The sequence below is a fragment of the Poeciliopsis prolifica genome, unplaced genomic scaffold (assembly GCF_027474105.1).
Source record: "Poeciliopsis prolifica strain line A6 unplaced genomic scaffold, Auburn_PproV2 SCAFFOLD013, whole genome shotgun sequence".
NCBI classification, from domain to species: domain Eukaryota; kingdom Metazoa; phylum Chordata; class Actinopteri; order Cyprinodontiformes; family Poeciliidae; genus Poeciliopsis; species Poeciliopsis prolifica.
Window position 1 is genome coordinate 1061301 of NW_026562388.1, and position 26444 is coordinate 1087744.

Below are 26444 nucleotides of genomic sequence, written 5' to 3' on the forward strand. Positions count from 1 at the left end.
GTTTTTGTGTTCCTAGTCTGGCCTACAGTTACAAATCATCTCACATGTGTTTTCTTGCAACTAAAAAAACTGATCTGTGACAAAAACAAACAAACAAACCCGTCAGTGTTTACTTACTTTGATACTCTCTAACGATTTGAAAGAATTAAGAAATTTTTATAAAGGACTCGAGTGTTACTCGTCAGTCTCCATGGCAACGTGGTCTTGATCCTACCGGGACGTTTGTCCAGCTGTGGGGGGGGATATGAATGTAATGTCCTCCAGGGACAAAGCGAACAATTTTGACACACTGTGGGCCAAACACTAATGACCAGCAACATTTACTGACTGAAATATACAGAAAAAAAAATATTTTTATTGTAATTAAGAAAAAACAGGAATAAATGTGATTACATTTAGCCACTGGGGGGCAGTAGAAACAATGCACTGTCGTGGAGATGGTTCTGCAAAGTTAGATTATTGGAAATGATGCTAAAAATGAATCAGAATTTTTTAAAATAATAGTTTGGTTTTTTTTCTGAATCTTTAAAGTGTGAAGCTGGATTTATCAGCTAGTGGAATTTATATATATTTTTTGTAGCTAGGTGACTTGAAGTATCCTTTTTCTCCAATTTACTTCCAATTTCAAATGAACACTTTAAACCTGTGCCTGCTAAGGGAATCTGATCTGATGTGGACAAAGTTTTATTCCCACTGGAGATATTTGGTGTGAATTGATGAAGATACTCCTGAGGGACAGCTTAAAACAAATTCTGACCCATCTTGAGGTGAAGACCAGGATTTGGCTGCCTGTTTCCTGCAGATGATGGCATCACGCATACTGTGACTCCTAACAGTGGGATGAGTGTTCATAAAGTCACTGCTGTCTGAGGGAACGGGCATCGCTGCTTTGATTTAGTGAGGAGAGAGAGCTGATGGAGAAACTACACATTAACAGCTGTCAAGATGGATCGATTAGGACAACAGAAAGAAAAGGAGGAGATGACAGGAGGACAAGTGTAGACAGAGGAAGGGATTGAAGAAAAGGAACAAGAGTGGATGGATGAGAGAAAGAAAAACAAATCAAAAAGGAATGAGGAAACGAGCAAAGAAATGGGAATAGGAAAGGAAAGAATGAAGGACACAGTGAAATAAAGATGCAAGGAAGTAGAAGAAGAAGACAAACTGAAAAATGAAGAAAGTAAAATAAAACGTTAGGAAATGGAGGAAGATGGAAAGAAATTAGGAAACAGGAAAAACAATGGGAAATAATGTAGGAAGGAAAAACGAGTAAAAGGACGTGATTTAGAAAAGGAACTTGGCTCAACCATTAGACATAGGACTGGAAAAAAGAACTGCTTTCCATATCTTCTGTCTTTTTCCACACCTGGAAAAAAACGTGACTCGAATTCCATACTTTAGTAGGAATCCTGCAGAGTTTGGTGAAACCTTCACTCGCTTTGTGAAAAGCAAGAAACCAGAGGAAAGGTGGGGTGGCGCTCGCCCAGAATTGTTACTCATGCAATCACAGGCAACATCCTGGCCTTACCAAGTGTACACTCCGGACGTAATCCGGAGGTAAAGCTCCACACCGGCCGTGTATTTTATAAATTCCTCACATTCCTTCATTTACGGGCCGAGTCGAAATTATTTCCTCGACTTAGAAATGATGGGTATCGGCAGGAAGTAGCCTTCTTGTAGCTCTGTGACATCTCTTGACCGCATGTTGCTCTTCCCACACCTCTACACGGTCACGTGGTGGACGACGCAGCATTTATCAGTATTTATACAGGCGAGGTTAGGCGAGGTTCTCCTCTTCCTCCACATTCACAACTGGGAGGAGCCCAGCCTTGGAAGGCTTTCCTCCAGAGCAGACAGATGGAACGCTGCAGTGAGCTCTTCCTTGCGACCTCATCCATTGAGTTCACTCTGCGGCCGGCGTCCGAGGAAAGGCTGATGCTGAAAAGTGGGCCTAAACGTGCAGAGTTCTGATGTGATCCCACGTGGCGTTTTAACCCAAACACGGCCCGGTGGGAACCATTGCCGCCCCTGCAGCACTTTTCCATACATGGCTCCGGTCTTAACGGCGATTGAAGAATTCCCCTTCCGACATGACTGGAATACCTTGGGCGGCTGCCAGAGACCAAACACGACGCGCCAGCTCTTCGCATGATCCCTCAGGGAGGCGGCAGGAGCGTTCTCTTCTTCTCCAAACGGTTCCGTTTTGGCATTTTGTCACATTAAGAGACACCAAACCAGTCGTAAAAAAAAAGGTCTCAGGCTTGGATCAGACGGATGTTACCAAAAACTTTATTGGATTTGGGTCTGAACTTTGACTAGGCCATTTTAACACATTAGTATGCTATGGTATCATACTGTGTAGATACATAGATCCAAACACGTCTTTCTCAGCTCCAAACAAATTTACTTTATATAATTGGGTCCCATCCATCTTTCATCACCTCTGACCAACTTCCCTGTCTCCATGAAGAAAGGCATCCCAACATCATAACAGTCCAGTTTAATAAATGTTAGTTTTGTTCTAATGTGACCAATAGACATCTTTTTTCTTTCTTCAATATGATTGCTTCTGGGGCTGGACACTAAATCAATAACAATATATACTGTGATAGACACATGATTAGTATCAATAGGTAATATGTCTGACAGAACATTCAATAATTTCAGCTCAGCATTCTGGGAGATGTAGGCAGAGGAAACCTTCTCATGCCCAGCTAAGCTAAATGGGGGTATGGACTAACTCACTCTGTGGTTGCCTATCAACAACCTGTTGAGTAACTTGCACAGCAGCAGTTTCATGTTTCGCCACTTTGCCCCATATCTACTGAAATATAAACACCGTGGAGTGACGATTGTAGATAAAACAGAACGATAAAACCACTAGTTTGGCAGCATTTCAGATTTTGACGATACAAAATGAATCAATAATCATTGTTATCGACTGACATGAGAAGCTTATGACGCTATACGTTTTTCAGCCACATCGTCCATCATAGATTTCTTTCAGCACTGGCCGTTTTCCTTGCCACTCTACCAGCTAATAGTTGTCCAGCTGGATTTACACAACTAAATTACACTCACACACACACACGGATGAATTTAGCAGTAATCGGTCACAGTGAATCTTCTTTAGGGGTTGGGGAGTAAAGTGTGGCTGAAATATCAAACGAACACAACACTTTTCAGATTTTAATTTGAAATTATTTTGCAAACCATGCAGCACTTTTCTGTCCTTTACAGTTTTTCATAGCTAAAATCCTGAATAAAATGCATGAACACAATGCTGTAATGTAAAAGGTCAACACAGTGTTCTTCATGCCAACTGTGCAGCCTGCAGGTAACTAGAATGAGCAAGTGATTTACAGCACTGACAGGAGGAGCCTCTGCTATCGTTAGGCTGATGACTTTTTAAACTTCATATTTTATGCTTTGAATTAGTCGCTAATTGAGCTACATGGTACCAGTCATGTCGCCTGGCGCCCGGCTGCAAGACGACAGTGACCTGACTTTTGGCAAGTAACTTAAGCTAACCTGAATATTTACAAGTCTCCTTTTCAAGATGTCTTTTGAAACTGATCAACTTCAAAAACAATTCTGGAATATTTCTGAGATTAATCTCAAACGTTTTTAGTTTTTTTTGTGGAAATTTATTCCTTTTTTTTATTTTGTCATTGTTGTCATTTTCTATCTTTAATGGTCCTAACACCTCGTCTTAATTAACGCGAAGAGAATCGTTCATTTGTCAGCGTGAACGTTCCGCATCAGTTTTCCCGAGCGTCCCTGAACGCAACACGAACGAATCTCTGTCTTGCAAATGGCTGAGGGCTAATTAGCTAATGGGAGCGCGTGTAATTATAACAGCGGCGAGCCGCGCTCCGCCACTTTTGTCCCCTTCAGGCCTGCCGGGGTTTCCTCCAGCTCGGGTCGGAACCGGGCCGGCAGTGAGCTGGCGGTCTGCTCTCTATTCCCGTGACGTCACTTTCCCCCGAACATTCGCTACTGGAAGCTTGTCCATATATGGAAGAGCTCCACTTTCTCCTTGTCTGGGCTATCCTACTTTCTTGCGCGCGCGCGCGCGCGCGCGCGCGCGCGCGTGTGTGTGTGTGTGTGTGTGTGTGTGTGTGTGTGTGTCAGAGAGAGGGAGACATTGAGAGGAAGAGTCAGCTTACCTTACAAGGCAGACGGACTTGGCCGTCTCTCCACGTGCTAACAATTGCTGATGTTTGACACACCTTGTTGCTCATTGGTGGGTCGTGAGAGCAAAACCTCGAGTTCTCATGTGTAAAAAAAACAAAAAAGCACCCAACTTCTTTCCACCTCTACAGTAGAAGAAGATGAGGATGAAACAGTCCCACAGTGGCTTCGAGTTTCTCTTTGTTTTGGCACTTTTCAGGGATTTTTGTTTTTTGAGGCTATTCATTAAAGTCCAGTTTAGATTTCTAATATTTCTCAAGCAATAAGAGCATCGGTAGAAATGGGATTTGAACGCATTTCAAGATGGAAATGCGTTCAAATCAATTGAGTCAATTGAGATTGACCAGGAATCTTTGCTTATTTTTCTCCAAAGTCATATATCAATTAAAAACTAAAAAATTGGCAATGCTGCTTTGTCATACAATTGGGAATCGTCTGACAAAGCAGGAGCCACATGAAGTCCCTCCAATAAGTACTGAACTCTTTTGCACTTTGTATCTGTGGAACCAACACAAAATTGTGGATCTTTGCATCACCGAAAGGAAATACTTGTTTCACAAACAAAAATCAGAAAAAAAAAATTGGCATTCAATCAGTCAATCTTCTGGGTCAAAAGTAATGCTTTTTAAAAATTTTTATTCAAGAGTGGGTTTAGATGTTTAAAGGTCACAACAATGACAAGTCACAACTATTTTAGTCTCTGGATGTGCACAGATTGTACCAGATGTTCATCGGACGCAGATTCCTTAAAAAACGGTTTGAGTTTGGATGAAAACCCAACAACTCCATTGTGATGGGTTTTGGCACCAGGCTGACCCACGTCCAGACCACTGCAATATTGGTTTGTGCCAAAACTGCCCAGAACGCTGTTCTTGTCCTTTCATGTCATGCCTGACATAGACGATGCTGCCCAAGGCAGCAATGTTTTTGCTTTTCACATATTTAGCATGATAACAAGGAGATTAATAAAAGAAAAGACCCAAAGAAAAGGAAGGTTGCAAAGACGAAAAGAGAACAAAAGAGGTGGGGAGGGCTCACTCCGGACCCCATTACACTCTAGGACCGCCACTGTCCGGTGTTACAAACATCTCTGTCCGCTGCAGAGGGTCGGCGGCGAGACTTTCAGTCAATGTTTCGACGCCGTTTCTTTCCTCAAAGCCAAATCGAGTCTTGCGTTTGGCTCAACCTGTGCAGGCAACCTTGGACATAAAGCCCGGCCGCTGACAGCCGCGGCAGCCAATGGGAGGCCGGAGGGCGGGTTCCGTCCCGAGCGCCGTCCAATCAGATTACAGCAGCCGGTTATTGACTCCAATTTGGCTGAGGCAAAGTTTTTGCGTCTGTCGCTCCTTCGATACAAGACCTGCCTACAGCTTGCAGCGGGCTGCTCCTGCTAGGAGGGGAATACGGAGAGCAGAGAGAGGCAGAGGCAGAGTTGGAGGGGTGGGAGACAAAAAGAGAGAGAGAAAAGAGATACAGAGAGAGAGAGAGAGCGGGAAGCCGGGGGCTGGACCGTGTATTTCATCCGCACACACACCGAGGAGAGTCGTCCGTACAGCCGCAGTGAAAACATCACCTCGCCCCGCTGGGACGCAAGCAGAGAGCGACCGCATCCAGGAGAGCCGCGGATAGTATGGACCACTATGACGGAGAGAACGACTACATGCAACAGGAAGATGACTGGGACCGGGATATGCTCCTGGACCCAGCCTGGGAGAAACAGCAGAGAAAGGTGAGCCCGACCGGACCGACGGACCCACCGACAGACAGACCGACTGACAGACTAACTGACTGACTGACTGACTTCCCGGTGCCTCCGCTGCGGAAGCGGGGGGGTTTATGTCCGCCGTCTGCTCTGCTTCTAGTCCCAATAAGACGCGGTGGTGTTGTTGCCACGCAGCAGTGCGGGCACATTTCCTCTCCAGAGTGACTCAAAGTGGGCAACAGTTTAATTACGGGCCTCATTTTTATATATATATATATAAAAACAAAAACAACAAACAAACACCTGCGAGACCTCATCGACTGGGCTTCTGCTCCCAAACTTTTCTCCCTCTTCCTGGAAGATTGAAATCTGTCCCGGAAGCAGCATCCTGCAGCAGGGAGGCCCGCCGGCCCGAGAGGGTCTGCAGGGAGCAGAAGGGAGGAGAGCCGGGCTGCGTGGGGTGGGTGGGTGTGGGGGACGCGCAACAGATGTCAGCCACGCGTTGGACTGGCCACCTCCTGTCATCTGGTTTATGACGCGACTTGGATTAGGCCAAAGATTTAACCTTGTACGGTGCGCGCGCCTTTATGGAAAACCTAGTTTCCAGATCAACTCGAGTCGCCGAGAAGTGATTTTTGTTTGTAAAAGTGTTGCACTCTGTTGTCCATACATTGTCCCAAACTCTTTCCCCCACGCGCCTCTCAGCTGCTGCTCCTCTCTCTCTTTTACTCCTCCACTCTTAACACAGGGGTATGATATGAATGGTCTGCTTCGAGAAGGGGGTGTTACATACTTTTAGTCTGCTTTGAGAAAAGAAAAAGAGGGGGGTGAGAGGGGGGGTAGGAGGAAAAACGCTGTGGAATCTGAGTAAGCGTCGCGGTTTGGGCTGGGCTTGCATGGGAGCAAGCGTGCCCAAAAATGGTAATAATCGGCCCCTCTCACTTGGAAAAACTTTTCCCCAACTTTCTGTTTTCCTTTTTTTTTTCTTCTTCTTCTTGCTCAGTGGTAGCTCACGGCTCCCAGTTTCCTGGATTATGTCATCGGCGGGCTGCTACCGGTCCTGAGAGCAAATACAGTGGGAAGGGAGAGGGGGGAAAGAAAGGTGGTGCATCAGGTGGACGTCATCTGTGGAGCTGGAGTGCAGAATCACCTGAAATGCAGAGGCAGTCCTACCTGACATGCAGAATCTCATGTAAAAGCGCCAACGTTGACCCCCTTTCTCTTTTTTCTTTTCTTTTTTTTTTCTCCCACACTTGAACGTTGGACATTCCTCAGACAGCATCACATCATCATGTGCACACATGACTGCATACATGTAGCGTGGCCGTTCCTTTCCCATGCAATTCCACTATATTCTCATCTCTCTCCAGCTCTCAGCTGTGGTTCCTCCCATTGAGTTGGATTTCTCCATTAGAATTTCAACCGGGTCAACCAGCGAACAGAAGAAGTTGTGAATGACGGCGTCGGTTGCCGCCGCCTTTTGGGAATTGTTGTCTGTCCGTCGTATGAAGCGAACGAGGCCGTAACATCTCTCTTGGCGGTAGAGGAGGATGCTGTTCCTGGATTTCCTTGAGTTGTAGATGCACAGCACAGGGGCGCAGTCGGGATGGAGCTAACAACGTCACACAACACACTCCAATCAACTGGATGACAGAAAAACATTCCTTTTTGTGATGAGCACAAGGTGTGCTGGTGCCCAACGTTAGTGGTTGCACGAGCATGATGCCTGTACTCCTAAATATTGACAGATAATTCAATATTTCTGATATTCTATGATGTCGACTCGGTTATGAAAGCTTCTGGAACGTTCTCCCAGCATGTCGCCTGAAATCCTCGTAGCTTTAATATTCTGTTTTTAAAGACATCTCTGACTTTGCAAACTCAGCTTCATTAGGCTAACACAGCATCTCTGTTGGTTTGGTGTTATTCATTGAAAAGTTAGCTTACAACATATTTTGATGCTCCTGTTCAAGGTATTGGGAGCAACATTTCTTTTGGTCAGGGATTCCTGATGGCGATCTTTTGCTCCTGCTTTTATGTTCGCACCAGATTCTGACCCCATAATCTGGATTTCAAAGCTCGTCGGACCAGACGTCGTTTTTCCAGTCTGAGCCTGGGCGAACTGGAGCCTCGGTTTCTTGTCCCCAGGTGACAAGAGTTGCAACTGGTGCACCTATAGCGCTTCTTTAAGGCTCAAAATGCCATACCTTCGGAGATGGTGTTGTGCATACTTTGGTTGAAGCGATTGGTTAATTGCCGTGGAGAAATACCTTCTCCTGTGCTGACCTGCATATTTCTGTGCCTGCATGACCCTCATTGATCTAATCATCCATCAGAAAGCAGGAATGTTTCAGTCATCCGCTCCGCGACGATAAAGCGGTTATGTTGCGATTTGACCATATGCACAATTACAGGCTGAGAGGGATGCACGCTGAAACACAAACCACTTAAATTCCTTCCAGGCTTTTGCAGGAAACCTTGCAAAAGATGACCTGAAAATCTTAGCTAAATCTTCTAATTCTGAACCAACCTGCATGCTTCGGCTCCTGTTTTCTGCCCTTGAAGGCATTTTCTTTCCTCTATTCTAAGAAAGCACGAGAACAGATAAGAGAAGTACAGCCGGGACAGTCTGTGATCAAACGTAAGTGAAGTCAGCTCAGTTCTGCTTCGCCTGAAGACAACCTTTTGAGGCGACCAGGAGACAACCGGAGCAGCTCTGACCGCGTTCGAGACTTTGCTGAAATAGGGGAAGTGAATGTCGGAGAGGCGTGGAGGATTAGCCAGGTCCCGCTTCTGCAATTTTCTTGCACAGAACCCCAGCATGTCGGAGTGTGCTTAAATATTTTGTGTTCCATTCAAGTCCCAACCTGCCGCGCAGGAATAAAGGCGCTGGCGTCCTCTTATCTCCTGATCTTAATGTCTTTGCAGACCCCACCTTCGCTCCAACTTTAAAGCCACAACCTTCACATGTTTTGCTAAACCGCGTATGACATTGACATTGATATTTAGACTAAACGATTTACTGTTTTGTGAAAAAGCATTTGCCCACTGACTGATTCACCAAGGAGAGAATAAATTCAAACCCACCTCAGCTCTATGTGCTAAGAAATAATGAATTGTGTAATCCAGCTCTGCATGGTCACCTAAGTGGACTAGAGCTTAATTTCACAAACTGATGGATAGAGAGTCTCTTATTTTGACAGAAGAATCACTGGTTCTGTTGGCGACGGCTAGACGTCCAGGTCCTGAAGCAACAAAGCTGCCAGGCCATCAAACCACCACCACCGAGTTTGACTGATGATCCTCTTTTCCTGAAATGCTGTCAAGTTCCAGTTGCGTGTCGTCACAATGCTTTCTCAAAGATGGAGGTCCTAGAAGGGCCCTTTGTTGATTTTGGTCACCAGTGGTTTTCACGTTGAAGCTTTCCCACGGTTGTTATTTTTGCCTTTCTGTTGCATCATCAACACTGAGTTTAACTGAGGTCTGCGGTGGTTTGGTTGTGACTGGTTCTTTTCTCTCAGTGTGTCCTAAATGCCTCTTATAGCCTTTTTTTCTTATATAAGTCAATTCATTTTTGTAGCTTGTGGCACCCTGTTGCTTTTGAGCTCGTATGGCCTACTTCATGTTGTCAGTGAGGTTCTGTTGTTTCTTCATGTCTGGCAGTGAACAGTTCTGGGCGTTTCTAGTGTAAAGAAAAAAAAAGTCCTTCATTACAACCCAAGTCACAACTTAACAAGGAGGATTGACATATTTTTGAACAATATAAGTTCAAAACTGCATCTTTGGATTCACTCACGTTTTGTTGCCGGTTTAAATTAGTTTGATTTGCAGTGTTTTCTCAAGAAAGTAAGAACAGCAGCAATCTCCAGGCAGGCTAACACCTTTTATGACAGTGCGTATCATCATCTTCATCTTACTGCTGCAGGGTTTCAGTCTTCTTTTCTTTTTTCAACCTCTTCCCAGCTGACTGGAAGAGTTCAGGTGTTAACCACTGCTGCTAATTTGCCTGGGTTTCTCCTTATAAGGACATGAGTTTGTAGCACCTTGGACCGTCCCTGCCTGTGAGCTTCCCGCCTCCTACTTCCCATCTCCCACACCCTTACCCTGACTTTCCAAACACTCCCAATGAATCCGCGCTGACGTCTCCCAACTCGGGCTGCGAGTCAGGTCTGAGATAAGAGCGGCCGACTTCACAAGTTCAGACCTTTCAGAAAAAAAGACGAAGAAGAAGAAAAAGAAGTAGAAGGACAGCAGAAGACGTTGCTGAAAATGATCAGGCTGTTGGTCAATACCCAAAGGTCAAATGTATCCTGATGGGAATGATCAGGACCTGCCTCTGGAGGAATAACAGTTCTACATTTAAAATGTTTGTGAAAAATGTCTCTTTTGGAATTTTACCATTTTTATCAATATTGTCCTTTCATGGGAAACGAGGAGGGCTGCTACCACGTTTTAAAAGGCTACTGTTGTTAAATTGCTAACATTTCCTATCATACTATTCCTCCAGTTTGGAAGTGGTTTTAATAAGAAGCAAGAGGAAGTAGCAGTGATGCCCCGCTGTGAACTGCTGGTCAGCTGGGAACGGCTGGGTCACAGTAAAGGCAAATTCTGCTGTTTGGAAATGTTTCACCTCTTGAACAGTACAGTCAGTAAATGTAGTGGATATATATACATTTTTAAAAATAAATTAAATAAACAATTGGATCATGGTTTACATTAGTGTTGATGTAGTAATAAAGTGACTGCAGTGTTTTTATTCAGTGTCGTCACTGGTATAGAATATTTTTTACCTTAAAGTGGCAAACTTTAAGGTAAAAACCTTAAAGTTTTTACCTTAAAGTGGCAAACTTTCTTTTATTCCTATCTTGGTCTGTTGCAGTAGCGGCTTCCGCACTTCCCCATATCTCTGCCCTCTGACACTTTTATCAGCAGTTGAAACTATTTAATTCGTTGTTAACAACTTCTTACTAACCTGTTTTTCCGAGCCGCCTTTAAACATGACATGAGCGCTAAGACGCTTGCACTGGGTTTACACCTGTTCAGCAATTTGCTGCTGCTGTGCAGAGCTACTCAGAATCATGTTAGAACTTTGCACAGACTGAGTTGAGTAATGCTTCTGAATGCAAGTAATGTTGGCTAAAAGATGGCTAGCTAATATCAATACAGCTCCTTAAGCTTGTTAACAAGTAGCCTTCAGGTAACTGGTGTTGTCTGTGTTCCAAGTTTGGGTAGTACTTGTTACATTTGGGGAAAAAAAGTTCTTATAAGAATAGTTTTACTCCACTGTACCCTTTTCTTTTAATTGAGTAATATTATTAATTTGACTCGCAAAATACGCCGATGTCCCCACCCCTCCATCCCCTCCCTCACCCTGTGCTAAACTCGTCTGGGGCTGAAGCTGCTAGTATAGTTACAATTTACATCAAGAAAAATATCCAGCATGGAAATGGTCTGCAAGAGTGAAAAACAGTTTTTGCAAAGGTTGTTCTGGTGCGCTATGATTTTTTTTAATCACTGTTTTGTATCTGGTTAAAAGGTTAGAAAGAACAGCAAACTCGAATATTTGAAATATTTCGGCTGCTAATGCCATCCATGTCTGTAAGGCAGCGGACTGCAGGCCAGGGATCGGAGCAGATTGCCCAACTAATTAACAAGCTGAAATAAACTTTGTTAATTTTCTATACCTTGTAATTTTTCAATCAGTATCTTAATTAATTAATTTTTTTACAGCAGTGGGAATAATTGCTTCTTTTCTGTTTTAAAGTATCAGGACCCACAACCTGTACTGTATTATTATAAGTGGCTGCCATGGAAGTGGGTAATTTTTAATCCAATGCTGAATGAATTTGGACAGTAAATAAAAAATTAAAAACAAACTCAGAGAGCTAATAGTGGCTATTTTTAAGAAATCAGACGGATATGAAAACCCCCCCACAAGGTCAAAGGTAAAAAAGAAAGCCGGGTTTTAGTTTCCTTGTGTTGAGGAATGTTGAAATTACATTATCAGTGTCCAGGAAACTGACTCAGCACATGAGTGACTGCGTCTGACGCCTCAGCTCTAGTAAAAGAGCCAAAAGGAGTTGCATGTTTTGTCCCGCAGCGGCATCTGTTTGCTAGATTGCATAATAGGATGTGTAATGTCAGCTCTGGCCGCCTCACAGCGTGCTTCCTGTCATCAAACTCCCCCCAGCTTGCCTTTTGAAAACCTCGTTTTTTAACAGAAGATAAGCGTCAGAATGGCAGTGACGCCGCAGGAAACCACAGGAGTGACACAACATTAATTAGCCTTTTTAGAAAGAGATGTTTTGTACACCAAAACCAACTGTGATCATACAAATGTCACCAGAGAGAGACTAAAAGTTCATATGTATAGTCAATGCAGTTGCTACTGTCCTACAGTTGATTTTAACATTTAGCTCAATAGCTACCTCAAAATTGTATTTCAAATCTAAACGTGACCTCACAAGTTGCACAGTATTTAAAGTCAAAGTATATCAGCTTGATTCTGCCCAAAATGAAAATTGCAATATCTTATCGCAGTTACTCGTTCATTTTTCTTTTAGCAAAAACAAAAATACTAAGAAGAACAAAGGAGGTAGAAAATGCAATATTTTGTAATTTGCTTGGAGCCCTAATTGAAAATCCAAATCTGATTACGTTTTTGCAGCCACGAGTGAAAGTTTCAACAAGCATTTTGTGTTAAATGTCTATACGTTATAGAAAAAAAATACAGGGACATCATTTCTGAAATTTTAGGTTATTCTGATCCACAGGAGCAGGATGTGACAACGGTTCCAAAAATGTTTGCTGCAGCTTATGAACTACTCGTGTCGGTCAAATTTTTACCACTCTTGAAGCACATTCAGCGATCCGCACAAAAGTGCATTTAGCCCACTTTTTGTTTTTGTCCATCTCTAAAGAAGCCTCAACACAAAAAGACATTGTGATTGCTTCCTTTTGGGGGGGAGGGTTTCACCAACAATTAAACACTTCCTAAATCTCAGATTGTGACAAGGCGTTTTAGTTCTCCAGGCTACAAAGCAGATGCCAACTTCAGCAGTGTTAGCAGATAATGATTAGCCACTAGCATTCTTCCAAAGAAATTGTATTTTGCCATTTTATCATCAGCTCCCAAAAAAAGCTGCCATACCAATGTGGTGCATCGTCTTCAGTTCTGTCTTTTCCAACCTTTTTGTGGCTCTGGTGGCCCTAACCAATCAGGAAGTCGACAGAGAGAGACGGGGCGGCCGTGCAGCCGTGGTCTTGATTTTGGAAATTGAACCCTGGATGCTCAATGACCAATCTTCACAAACTCTGTCAGCACAGCGCAGCAAATCAAGAACTACTTCCTCTCTAATAAATAAGAGTCAAATCTGCGTAATGTGTGTGAAGCTTATCCTATTTTCTTACCGTGAGAACTCTGTTTTTTTTTTATTGTCATCATTGTCAAAAGATAAATATTATCACATTTTCTTTGTATTTGTTGCATCGGATCTAATCTCTCCCTGGAAGACGTCAAGTATGTGACCCGTCTGGCCTTCAGATCGCTCCTGATGGCTCAGACTGCTCTTTTAGCCGAGTGCTTGTATCATCTGTCTGATAAATACTTCAGCCAGACTCCCAAGTTTACTGAAATACATTCTGACACTCTTGCCGACTCCGTTGAGCATCTGCTCAAGCCATAACAGGAAGTTTTATGTGTATAAATATTTCTTTTGAGGATGCAGAATGGCTGTCAGTTGACTCCAAACAACCCGAAAGCTTGAAATTATCCACAAAGCTCTCTTCTACCCCACTAGAGATGTTGTAGCTGATTCTGTGTAGACATGGTCACGGTTTCTCTGTTTGACCAGACAAATTCAGTGGAGATGCAGCAGCAGCAGTTTGAGCTAATCTCAATCTAAACGACGTATAAACAGTTGTAAAAACATATTTCTATCCTTTCTGAGATCATCAGCGTTTCCTAGTTTGTGCAGCGGAAGCGTTCTTCTCCGTTTAACGATTCGTTCACACTGACCTTGTTCAGACTGCTTTAATCAAACTCTGGTTTGTTTGTCTAGGAAGTTTGGTTCCTGTGAATCGAACTGATGTGGACCGAAAAGGCGAACTCTGGCGTCCACAAACTTTTGGTTGATGAAATCAAAAGCGAGTCTTGCGCGATTGGGACAAATGGGTTGTGGTTTGCTACCGAGGGCAAAAGTGAAATTCTACAAATGTCTGACGCCACTCCATTTTTTGTTTATGTTTTGCGCTCAGTGTCGTCTTAAGAGGTATTTGTGTAATTTCCTTCAGTAGTTCCAGGAGAGGGGGAGAGCAGGCTTTTCAAAGGGTTTGGATCGTTTCACACAGTGCAGTGTGAAATCTAAGTTTTGGTCCCCAATTGAACACAGTCTGCCGGACTGTCTAGTGCGGAAACGCCCAAAGAGAACAGTTGTAGAAAAATGTTTGATTAGTATCTTGGTTTAGCAACTGGCACGGCTCGCAGCGAGCTTCCTTACCTGAACTTATATTTCCAAAAAGTTACCAGCATTTCCAAACTTGAATGTTCAAGTTTGAATGTTCAAATGTTCAACGAATAAAAGGGATCAGCTTTACTGCAACGGTTCAGCCTTTTTGTTCTCTGCTGGAAATGTTGCTCTCTCTCGATCCATCTCAGCCAGACCTAATCACAGAAATGTCTTAATATTTTCTGTCTCTCTGTTTTTTTACCTCCCTGTTCTTCCTCCTTCTCTCAGTACCAAAGTCCTATTTTCATGGCAACCTGATGGTTACCAGTAAGGTGCCTTTACTGATTTGAAAAAGGTCCAATTTGAGAATCTCCAAATAGACTATCAAGCTGAAAATCAGACAACTTTGGTCGTCAGCCAAATTCTGTGTGTATTTCTGGAAAGACTTGAAACCGGTGGATGTTAAGTGGTAAAGCAAAAGATACTGACCTGTGTCTAATCCCGGTTACATAATCCCACCCTGTCTGTCCTGGAGAGGTTTGTTCTGCTTCTGAGTTCAAAAGCTGGGGAAACTAATTTCACAAGACCTTTGAATGGGACTGAACTCCCTTACTTTGCTGTGGGGTGTCTTTATCGACGGCCCATCAAAGTCGGGCATTTTAATGTCGGGATGAAGAGCGGAGGAATGCAGTGGGGTAAAAATAAATCCTAATGAATCTCAGATGACGTTCTCTAAAGACTTAGGGGATTTTAGGAAAAATATCTTTTGACCCGCTGTAAATCCTCCGTTTTTTTGTTGTGTTTTTTTCCCCAGTCCATGATATCATTGAGAGGGAATGATTGAGAATGCTGTCAAAAATGAAAACTCCTAATTGTCTTTTCTGTCACAACATTTTCATTTGCCATTGCTGCAATTTCCCAGCCCTTGAACAGAGTCTCCCTTATGTGTCTCAGGAAGGTGAAAACTTGCTCAGTGCTTCAGCTGAGTTTTTAGAAGAAGAAAAAAAAAAAAAAGCGCTGTTTGAAGAGTCAAATGTGAGCAATTATGAGCGCTCTTATCCGAGCGGCTCCAAATGCCAGGGCACTGATGCAAATTCTTGCATTGCTTATGTTCTCAGGCCGTGGCTCCAAATTTAGAAGTGAACGTGGAGCCCAGCTATATTTCATCTAATGAAGTTTTCACAGAGGGCCGGATGAAGTGGTTTGGACTGTGACACTTTCTCACAATGGATTAGAGCGAGTTGCATGTTTACAAAGACCTCAGACTGGGAGGGCTTTCGATTATATCTTCGTTTTAAGACGGAGGGTCAAGGTGCATTTCTTGTGGAGGGTATGGTGCTAAAAGAGGGCCAAAAAAATAGGAGCTGCTGCACAACGTCTGGTTGCATGTTTCCAATAGCGTGGAAACCAAAAGGCGGGCTTTGTAGGTGATCTGTCTGCATGTTTCCAAGGAATGTTACTGCACCACATGGGAAGGATGTAGTCGAGTTGTTCCACCGCTAATGCTATTAATCAAACCACATGCACTCGAGAATGCATGTGCTCACCGAGAAGCCTCTCTTTGAAGGCGAGGAGGGGGAGGAGGGTTGTACAGTACTTGGAGAGTTGGTGAACACGTGAGTGTGGTAGCAGCAGCAGCTGCGGTGCGCTCCGTTATTTCTAAAGAATGGCTTCAAGTAAGCAGATACCGTGGTAAAAGCAGGCAGGCGGCACACCTTTCCATTCAGGAGCTGGGTGGGTGAAGCTCAGGAAGGGGGAGAGGGATGAAGGAGAGGGGCAGTGAGTGGAAGAAGAGGCTCAGACAGAGGAGCTTTCAGGGCTCTGCACAAAGGAAGTGGCTTCAGGAGGCCTCTCCGCATCGCCCTGTCAACCCGGAGTCAATAATTTAGCAACCCCGTCCAACACCCGGCGTATTGCGTATCCCAATGCACTTCCTCTGCAGGTGTTACCTTTATAACATGCTTGATTTGTCAATAGATAGCAGCTTTAATTGTCACTTCGAAATGTATAAAATTAGTCACATTGTCTTGATTTATTGCTTGCCACAAATATTTCTTTCTCAGTTCATATTTGTTATGATGCCCCTTTTATATTCATTTAACTTTTTATTTTAATTATTTTTTTTATTTCATTTTATTTTTCTTATTGTTTGTGGGAAGGTGCTAGGTTTATAAACATCCTTTGTCTTAAGTGTTGTTGACTTGATTTTGTCTGTTCTGTATATATGCCATTTTGTAAAAAAATTACAAGTAAAATAATCTAATTAAAAAACGTACCAAATTGCAACCGGGGTTAGACCTGTATCGTTTAACATTTATCGTGATAACTTTCTCATCCTAGTAAGATTTTGAATCATCGTTTTCACTATAAATTCCAATTAATAATGCTCAAAAACTCCCAAAACTGTTCATCTTGCTCGTATTGCTAAATCAATAAAACTGTCAGTAAATTTTGAAAATATGCTTCTTGTTCGCGTTGTAGTGACACAGATCACACTTTTTCTTGGGGCTGGTGTCCTAAAGAAGTTTTTTTGTTTTTGTTTTCTGTTTAAGGAATGCCATCAGCACTCAAACGCTTCAACTTGTTTGACTCTTTTTTGTTTGTTTTTGTTTTTGTTTTTATCTAAGAGCTGCGCCTGCTTTGTCTGCACTAAACTTATCGATGCATCTCTTTCCACGTGAAGAAACTGTTTCCTCTTCTTCTCTGGATGACTGCTGCTGTGGCTGAGAGTCTGGAGCCACAAGAGCTTTGAAGAGAAGAACAGAGCAGGGAAAAGGTTTTTTATGTGGCAGAAGTCAGACGGCACTAGGAAGTACAACCTTGACATATTTGATCAAAAATATCTTGCTTGCCTCCCTGTTGTCTCTGTTTTGTTTTGTTAGATGTGGGTGGAGATGGTTTCAGGTACAGCAACAACAACAAAAAAAGACAGGGTTGCCTTTTTGCAGACTGAGCATATTAAAATCATCAGGAAGCCAGTCTTCTGTGTTAGTGCGGAGGGTGGTGCGTGCCAATTATTTATTTTCTTTTTTTTTTCTCGTTTGCTTTGAGTCGTAAATGCACAATCACAGCATTTGAACAATGTAGACAGGATGCGTCTTACAGGGTTTTTTTTGCACTTTGGGCAAATAAGGCCAATTCAGACAGGGTTAGCTTCACTGCAGTGAATCGGCCCGCCTAGGTGGCCACAACAAGATAAGCGGGAGTAAGTAAATAGTCGGGAGGTTAAAGCCACAGTGCGTGGCGGTGTGTGTTCCTGTGAGCTCAGAATGATGGTGATGGTCTGTCGGGTTTGGGTTTTCCTGCTTCAGTGACCTGCGTGCTCTCGACGTCACCTCATGTTTGACAGTAAACAGTGGCAGCCCCATGAGCGCTCACGGCAGATCCTGTTACACTCCGCAACAGGTACCGCCCCCTTGACAGCCTGACACCTGGTCACCCCGAGCGACAGGAAGGCAGGCCTGCTGGTTGTTGCTGTGTAACAACCTTGGCACTGATGCACTGCCTGGTGGATTATTAGTCTTACATCACGGTCAGGGTTGCAGCTACCACTTTCTGAGGGTTACACTCCTGTAACTGCAGCCCGCATTTGTAAGACAAGACATTTTACTAGTGATTTAGACTGTTTATACGAGACTGCTGCATGGAAACTGCCTGCATTTCTGGTTGTTGATTGAGGGGAAAAGTTCCACATCTAGACGGCGCCGCTAAGTCACATTGAGCCGGCTGTTGTTGTCATTCCGGGCCACTAGTGGGCGCTGTGATTTTATAATGTCAACAAATGGGCGTGCGCTTTGGACCTTTAGCATCTACCTCACCAACATCCACTCCATCTCCCATGAACGTGCTCATCTAACACCAACACCAGATACTTCTGATCAGAAGTTGTGCTGAACTGAACAGGTTAAGCAGCACGATGAAGCACCACGTCATCTGTGATTATGAGAATAAACCCAACAGCTGTGTATGTTTTCACAAAAAAAATAAAATAAAATAAACAGCGATGGACGTGCTTGATTAATGCTAATAAAGATTTGACCTCTACTGGTGATGACAGCATTTCAGCTCCCCGCTAGTTTTTCTGAGGATTTATTCGCTTTTCTACAAACGTGGTTTGTCTCAATTCGATGACATGTTTCAGGACATGCATTATTATTCCAATGCTTTATGTATGTTTGTTTGAACTCCAGAATATTTTACTTTAATCTGAAAGTCTTAAAGCCTGTACTGGTGGCTTAAGGACCACAGGGAGGATCTAATCCTACTACCTGGAGTTGGACGCCGTCCAGCACATGTCTCTGCTTTCCTCCCAGGTTTCTTCTCTTCCTCTATGTTTTGATAAACCTGTAGCAAACACACTGATACAACAGAGCCTCGTCTTCCATCTTACCTGGTTTTCACTTTTATAACCCCTTCATTTCCAAACAGTTACTTGCTGGCTTTGTTTGTTGCCTTCTCTCAGATCAGCCGTATTTTACTTAGCTACTTATTTTTGTGTAGAAATTATTTATATATACGGGTCTGGACATGTTGAGTCCCATGTCAGAATGCAAGCTGCACTTATTTTCATTAAGTTTGGAAGAAATGACTGGTGTTCATTGCTGGACTCCATTTCCTTTCTTTTTTTGTTGTTGTTGTTTGTTTTACCTTCTTGATCTGTGGTAAGTGCATTGACTCATTCAGATAAAGGTTTCAGTGTAACAGGTGTTTTGGAAAAAAGGTTTTCTCATGTAGTGATCGGAGTTGAATCAAAGTGTATTGTGGGGATTAGCCGCGGCAGCAGCTTGGACCGATTCCAGGGAGGGCTACTCATGACATGTGCGACATAAGCACTTTGGGGGAAGTCTCTCGCTCAGGCTAAACGTGGAGCTTTCAAGATTTCACTTCTCCTTGGATTAGCCGAACTGCAGCTGATGGTCATTTTATTTTATTTTTTTGTTTGTTTCTTTTTTCGGCTGTTGGAGCAGATGTTCAGTTTATTTCTGACAATTTCTCGGCTTCTGTGTGAGAAAATTACCTTTTGTTTCAAAATGCACGCACAAAAAAAAAAAAATGCACACACACCAACTTCTTTGTGCTTTTTATTTCCTCCTCACCAGGAAGTTATTTGACTTTCCAAAATATACAATAAACCAGAAAGCCACATGTAAACTATTTATGTTATGAGGTGCAAAATCTGAGGAAGCACTAGTGGAGAACATTTGGTTTAAATGTAGTGATGATGAAAGCAAAACTTAACATTAGAAGGATGCTAATAAATGCTAATTAAGTGCAAAATGAGGTAGCAATTATTCCCCCAACAGTGTTTGACTGATGCTTCTTCCAAAAATTAACGTTCTTGCTGTTTATGATTAATTTGTAACTATAAATGAGACAAGCTTTGTAATATTCTGAGGAAACAAATATTCGTCTTTATGAAGATTTCACTTTGTCTGACAAGAGTCTCTAATCAGTGTAAAATAGTCCAGTCCAGGTTTGGCTTGTCGTCCATGTATTGTTTTCAGAATCGATGTTCTAAAAAAAAAAGTAAAATTATGTCACAATTTCTAATAATTTAAAATGACGAGTTAAAGTTTATTTTTTTATTTTATTTTTTTTTTTGAGGGTTTTGAACCTACAAAGGATCAAAACCAGTGGACACAAAATAACATAAAATAGCCCTTGATGGCAACAGACATTGCTTTAAAGCATGATGTACCTGTGGTACGCTCATGTCGGCTGGACAGTAATGGTCAACACGAGTACAATGGCCTCGTCTGGACCCATGCAGTCCTGCTGATGTGCAGAGTTGCTGAAAGTCTCCTTTGTTCGAGTGCAGCGTAGCTCCTCCCAGCTCAGCACTTCCTGCAGTCAGGTGACGGGCAGCAGCGGGGAAAACGCTGCTCCGGCATAAACCGGCACCGCCAGCGAGCCGGGCCGCTGCCTTCGCGTCACCCGGCTGTTTTCTGGCAAACCGAGCTCCAGCTGACTCATGAGTTCTGGTTTGTGGCTCTGGAGCGGACCGCGTCAGACGATTTGTGGCCACTGACGGCTCAGACGTGACTCAGGTCGTTGAGTTCTGATGACAGATCTGTTCTTGCTTGTCCACTTCGCTGTTGCTCGCGTTCTCACGTTTGGACGTCAAGATTTGTTGGTTCTTGGTACTGTGCATGTGCACGGTGTCCGACCTGAGCCGCAGCTTGTGTTTGTTTACTTGACAGAGCGTCCGTTGTTCAGTCGGGCAGTCCTGAACTATACTGCTGAACCGAGAAGATGTTCACACGACGACTGGTTGCTCTATTTGAATAGCATCTGCAGTTGAATTTGCATCCAATTTGTGTGCTGCAATATCGGAAGAAGGGCCCCATCTTCTTATCAGCCTGGTCAGGCATGTGTCAGTCGGGACACAAACCTATTTGTTTGCAGTCACACCAAATATGGAGACGTCACAGGAAAGATAAAACATTACTGAGGCACACTGGATACTTGGGTTTTCAGATATAAAGCTGCCATAATCTGGAGTCAACTCATATATCCAAAATATGTCTTAACAAGGATCTATAAATAATTGATGCGCATATTTTAGAATATGGATATAGATTATGAGTGAGAAGGTGATATCACTATGTTTAAAGAGAGGTTTTTTTTGCAAATAAGCAATATATCTAGTGACTTTTTCTGCTGTTAGATATTTTTAATGCTTTTCTTTTAATATTCCTGTTATTCATCAAGCAGTGTGTGCTGTAATTGCCCAATCCCAAATAGTCACAGGCTCTCCTGTCCATCACAGCAGCAGTGCGTACCATCTAGTTACAAAATCCTCTACACGTGTAGAGCTGTTGCTGTCTGGTTTTCATTTAGATTAATATTAATAAGAATCTTCATATTTCATTCATTTAATTTCACTCCTTAAAGATGGACTAATAAAAATAAACTAGGGTGGAAAAACAAGAACTGATAACTCTGGTAACTTTCTGTCACTCCTAAAACAAGATCAACAACGTTTCAAATTTGACAATTAAAAAAAAAATAAGAATCAGAAATGAACAGGAACTTCATTTGCAGCAATAAATGTATTTTAGATGGTTATTATTACTATTTTCACTCTTTGTCCGTCCCACAACATCATCCCTCTCATACAGGTGACCCTCACTTCAGAAAGCTAAATACAAAGTCGGCATTCAATCATTTGACGCAGATACATGCTGTTTTGTAGCTTCTAGTGACTTTTCAGTCTCACCAAAGAGTTAACAGTAACATGCCATTTGTGATGAAGGACATAACATCCATTCTTATCTGCTGCAGTAGAACATTTAGTGCTCCACAGAGTCTGAGTTCCTCCAAACGGACAAACGTGATTAAACATCCATAAGTGGCCATGCTGCCGTTTAGGTCAGTGAATCTACATCAGTGCAGCTTGAAGACGTGACGTTTGATTTCTTAATCTCCTTGAAAAACAACAACAACAACAAAAAAAAAATTGCTGGAATGTTTTTAATTTTTTAATTTTAGGGCATTTGGAACGGCTAAAGAGAAACTAGAGAAAGGCATGTTTGGAACACGGAGCTTTTATACGTTTGTCCTTTTATTTTCTGCGGTAAAGATGCTAGTGATGAGGTTTAGTGGAGCACAAAATGGGGCTTAAACCGAAGTGAAAATTATATTGCCTCCTACTTCTAGCTAGTGTTGGTATTTTGATCAAGAGCCAGACTTTGTGAGCTCAATTTAAGCAGGAATTGTGTGATTCCTGCTAACGATGCATCATGTATTTGTGTGTGTGTGTGTGCGTGTGCTCTTAAACAATTGCACATAGATTCGTATAATAAAAAATATCTGATATAAAAGAAGAAAAAAAGGGAAGTCATCTGATGAACTGATGAATGACACTGCTAGCTGAACTGACCAGCCTCTCTTTAGCCTTCTTCTTTACACTTTGACTTCTCATCATAACGCACTCGAATATGAACGTACATCGGTGGCCGCTCCGGGCCAAAACAGAGTCAATAATCAGCGGGCCGGTCACAACGGCGGCTGTTGTTTGGACATGGCTTCTTGCACATGCATCGACTCACATGCGGCCGAGCTCGGCGTTTTGCTGCTTTCCTTTGAGCTCTGTGGCGCATTCGCCCCCTTGCACACATGTGCTGAAGCAGCAGCCAAGGCAGTAGATAAGTGTAATGGGATGGCAATGCTGATTCAGCGCCTGCTGCAGTAACAGTGTGTTTTCGAGTGCCTGCCTGGATGGAGGCCGCACCTGAGAGACTGTCACGCTTCATCACAGCTGCGGGGAAAAACCCTTCGTCTTCACTGCCTGCAGGGACTGCTGGACCATTGTGACACAGTGTTTGGCCAGACTCTTTTTTTTTTTTTTTTTATCTATTTTGACTTTGGGTCTCGTTTTTACTCTGATTTCTGGGGTTTGCTGAATTAAAACGGGAAATCATGGTGATGAAACTTTGTTTTATTTATTTTATTTTTTTCATAAAGACGCACCAAACAGGAGATTTGTAACTGCTTTTTGTAAAGTTTTGACATATTTCTACTAATTTTGGTGGCAACTTGTGATTTCGCTTTAATCTTTTTTTGTCTAGACAATTTATCAGTGGTTTCTTTTTTTGGCTCAAATATTGACATTTTACAAGTTAGGCAAATAAATTTGGTTGAGGACTGAATTAGTAATGAAACATGGAAACTTTAGTGATCATGTCAGATAAATATCTACCTATATTTCCCTTTATTTGGCATGTTATGGGCTGACTCCAGTCTGCAAGAAGATGACGGCAAACGTTTGCGCTGGTGACTCCAGGTAGGCATAAAATGTTGGGGAGTACATTACAGTACAGATGTGGGCCAAACTAAAAACCATCCAATTCTGTTTAAAACCCAATTTTTAGAATTAATTTTAAATAAGAAAATCTGTTGACTTGTCAACTAAAGAAGAGTAAGAAGCTTAGATGCAAGAGACTTTTTGAAGGTGTTTAGAGAGAAACGAGCAGTGGGTAGAAATCTCCCACAGCAAGTGAACTCAGCACATCTGCCTGGTCGTCTCAGCTGAGCTCCATTCAGTATTTCTGGAGCAAGAGAAGCGAGCGTTTGCTTGAATATCTGTGTGGGCAGTCACATTTTATACTCCACTGAGCTTTAGAGAAAAGAGACAGAGAAGGATGACTGATGACCTCTGACCCACGCAGCGTACTCCCCTCTCTGGCTGGAAGGCCCCCTGACTCCTGTCTTCCCTCTGATTTGGTGAAAGAGCTGTGCGGGGACAGCAGAAAGGTCATATTGTTTCAGTCTGTGACTCACTGAGCAGGACGGATGGAGCCGCGGCGCTTATTAATCTGCCAAGTTAGTTCTCAGCCCTGTGGGGGTTCTGGTCCAACCCTTTTGGTCTGTTTACATCTGTTTGTGTGAATGGGGGGCCTGAAGAATAACAATCCGCCTTTTTTCTTTTGTTGGTTTGCAACTAATATTTAGCATTTGGTTGAAATATTATGAAAAGGCTAAAATGGTTGCCTCAGACTAATTTAAGTCTTTATAGTAATGGAAGCGCCGATCCTCTTCTATCACTTCCGGAACCGATACGGATATCTAAAGTTTAACATCTGCCGATACGATCCGGTACAGAAAAACATCGCTGAATTGACTTTAAACGTTTCTTCTCAGGCATAAGTACAAATTTGATAACTCTGCACCGGCACAGCACATCTACAGCTTCACAAGCAACATCAAACGAAAAAACAATTCAAGGTGTTCAGTCGAATAGAGCAGCCAGTGTAAAAATAAATGGACAGAAACTGACACGTAAAAATAAACTGCAACAAACTTCAGAAAAAACAATTAGGAATTCTAAATGTACAGTAAAATAAGTAATAAAACACAACTTCGCTCAGAGCACATAAGCATAGAATGACTCTAAACAGATCTGTCCGTATGGATCAGGTACATTGTCACCAATAGCAGATCTAGAATTTATTTGTAAGTATCAGGACCAATACAGACATTAGTTTATACAGTCTTTATCAGGACTGACCTGAAAATGATATGGTTGTATGTACTTAAACAAATTAATATTGATTTAGTTTTATTTATTTTATTGATATCAGATGTTAATACTGACCCAAGTTGTCCTTCATTAGGTCTCTTCCCTAAAGCCGAATCGCAAACGGCAAGTAGCTCCTGTTTGCTTGTTTTTATTGCCGTAATAAGTAACAACCTAATTTTCTCTGTCCAATTACTTAACGCGTATGAGTTATGGATGGAGACCATCTATTTCTGGCGTCAAGTTATTTGCTTGTGAGGCTGATCACACATGGGCGGCTGAGTCCCTAATGAACATTCGAACGAGTCCCGCTCTCTCCGTCTTCATCCCTGCCGAGTCGTTCCTTCCTCTGGCATTAGCGTTTCTGTTGCCTCCCACTCATGTTTGCTGAAATTGATTTAGTGTTTTAAAGCCTCTCTGCTTGCCAGATGCATGGAGCCACGAAGCGGCGGTCTGCAGATGCTTCAGACAGCAGTTTGGCTCTTCTCCCCACCGTGCCTCCTAAGTGAAAACAGCAGTAACGAGCATCTCAATATGCTGGCTCCTCGCCCGGCTTCATCCGGTCTGCTCACTGAGCCCTCTACCGCAATAATTAGAATACGAATCGTTTTTACCTTAATTTAATTCATCTTCAGTTTGACGAGTCAAAATATCAGGTGCATGCTTTGTTAAGTATGACTTTAGATAAGAAGTGTGTGCTGTGATTTGGTTGTACGATGTGTTTCTGGTGCATTAAGTAGAATTAAATTCACCATTAATGCTTTATCAGCTAAATCTGATTCTTCTGGTGAAAAACTATGAAATGAGAAGAGAAACATCATAAATATTTTTCTAGCTTTTCAGCTCTTGACCGAGACAGTTAATTACTGATCTTACATTAGCAATGATCACGGTTAGAGTGGCTAGCACTTCTAAAACGCCTCTCTTCATGCGTATTTGCTCCAGAATACCTTGCTGCCTTTAGTTTCCAACTAGAAAGTTGCTAGTAATTGATTTATTGACGTATCTTTATCAGGAAAACCCTTAAGAAGGTCAAACATTTGTTAAAGATGATGGTAGAGATTGACTGTCAACTGTCTGTTGCGTCATCAGGTTTGAAAACACAAAAGATCCAATAACAAGTTGTAAAATGACAACATAATGTGGCTCGGTGGTTCGTTTTGAACTGAATTTAAACCTCTGCATCGAACGGATCGAACTTATCTGAAAGCATTTTCATTCCAGACCAGTTCTAAAATGCTACTTTAAGCCAAATAATTTTAATCTCGTATCATTTAAGAGTGACCCACACCTGAGAAAAGCATAACATTCTCTGTAGTCTCTCCGTTTTCATCGAGTGGGCCTTTTTAAATCTGAGCAAACTCCGGCGAGGCTCGTTTGTTTGGTGAACTTCAACGCTCTAATCCATCACTTATCGCAAAATCATCTGGGAGTTTTGGACGGAGCAAAGTGTTAGCAGCTCAGCTTTTCCTGGCTCACAGCACTGTTTCCACACACACACACACACACACACACACACACACACACACACACACACACACACACACACACACACACACACACACACACACACACACACACACACACACACACACACACATACACCCCTGAGTGAAATTGAGGCGGCATAAATAGACTTAACAGGAGAGGGAACGGGATACTTCACCTCTTTGGGATGCACAGAAGTGCATTTGCTTTTCAGCTCATTTCGACCGTGTTCCCGCTTTTTTTTTCTTTTCTTTTTTTTGTTTTGTTTTACGTCTCCAGTTGTGAGCAGTGATGTCGTTTTGTAGCTGTGGACTAGATTATAAAAATAAATGGCACCCAGGGTTTAGAGGCGTCACGTCCTGTTTTACCGCTTTAGTCAAGCGTTTTGGCCAGAACATTAAAACAATATCGTCCTAGATGTTGCTTTAGCGGTTTCGGCGAGACGTCGATGCGCCTTGGGAGGCTCTGAGTTGGAAGCTCAGGCTTGAGAAACCGACTGCAGTGTTGAAAACCTCCTTCCTGTGTCAGAAACTCTGCCAGCGACGTCTGCCTCTCCTCTCCTCCCTGAACTCGTCTGCCTGCCGTTGTGTTCGGA

The 26444-nt window shown here is 42.7% G+C and overlaps 1 protein-coding gene across 5 annotated transcripts in view; it reads left to right on the forward strand.

Annotated features, from left to right (window-relative positions):
- Nucleotides 1–5527: 5527 nt before the first annotated feature.
- actn1 (actinin, alpha 1) overlaps nucleotides 5528–26444 on the forward strand; it is a 54453-nt gene continuing 33536 nt past the window's right edge. For 2 of the 5 annotated variants that reach the window (XM_055038026.1, XM_055038029.1), the window contains exon 1: nucleotides 5528–5923. In XM_055038026.1, the coding sequence (XP_054894001.1) occupies nucleotides 5825–5923 (99 nt within the window). In that variant the 5' untranslated portion in view covers nucleotides 5528–5824. The remainder of the gene's footprint in view (nucleotides 5924–26444) is intronic. The other 3 variants (XM_055038025.1, XM_055038028.1, XM_055038027.1) reach the window with 2 other exon arrangements.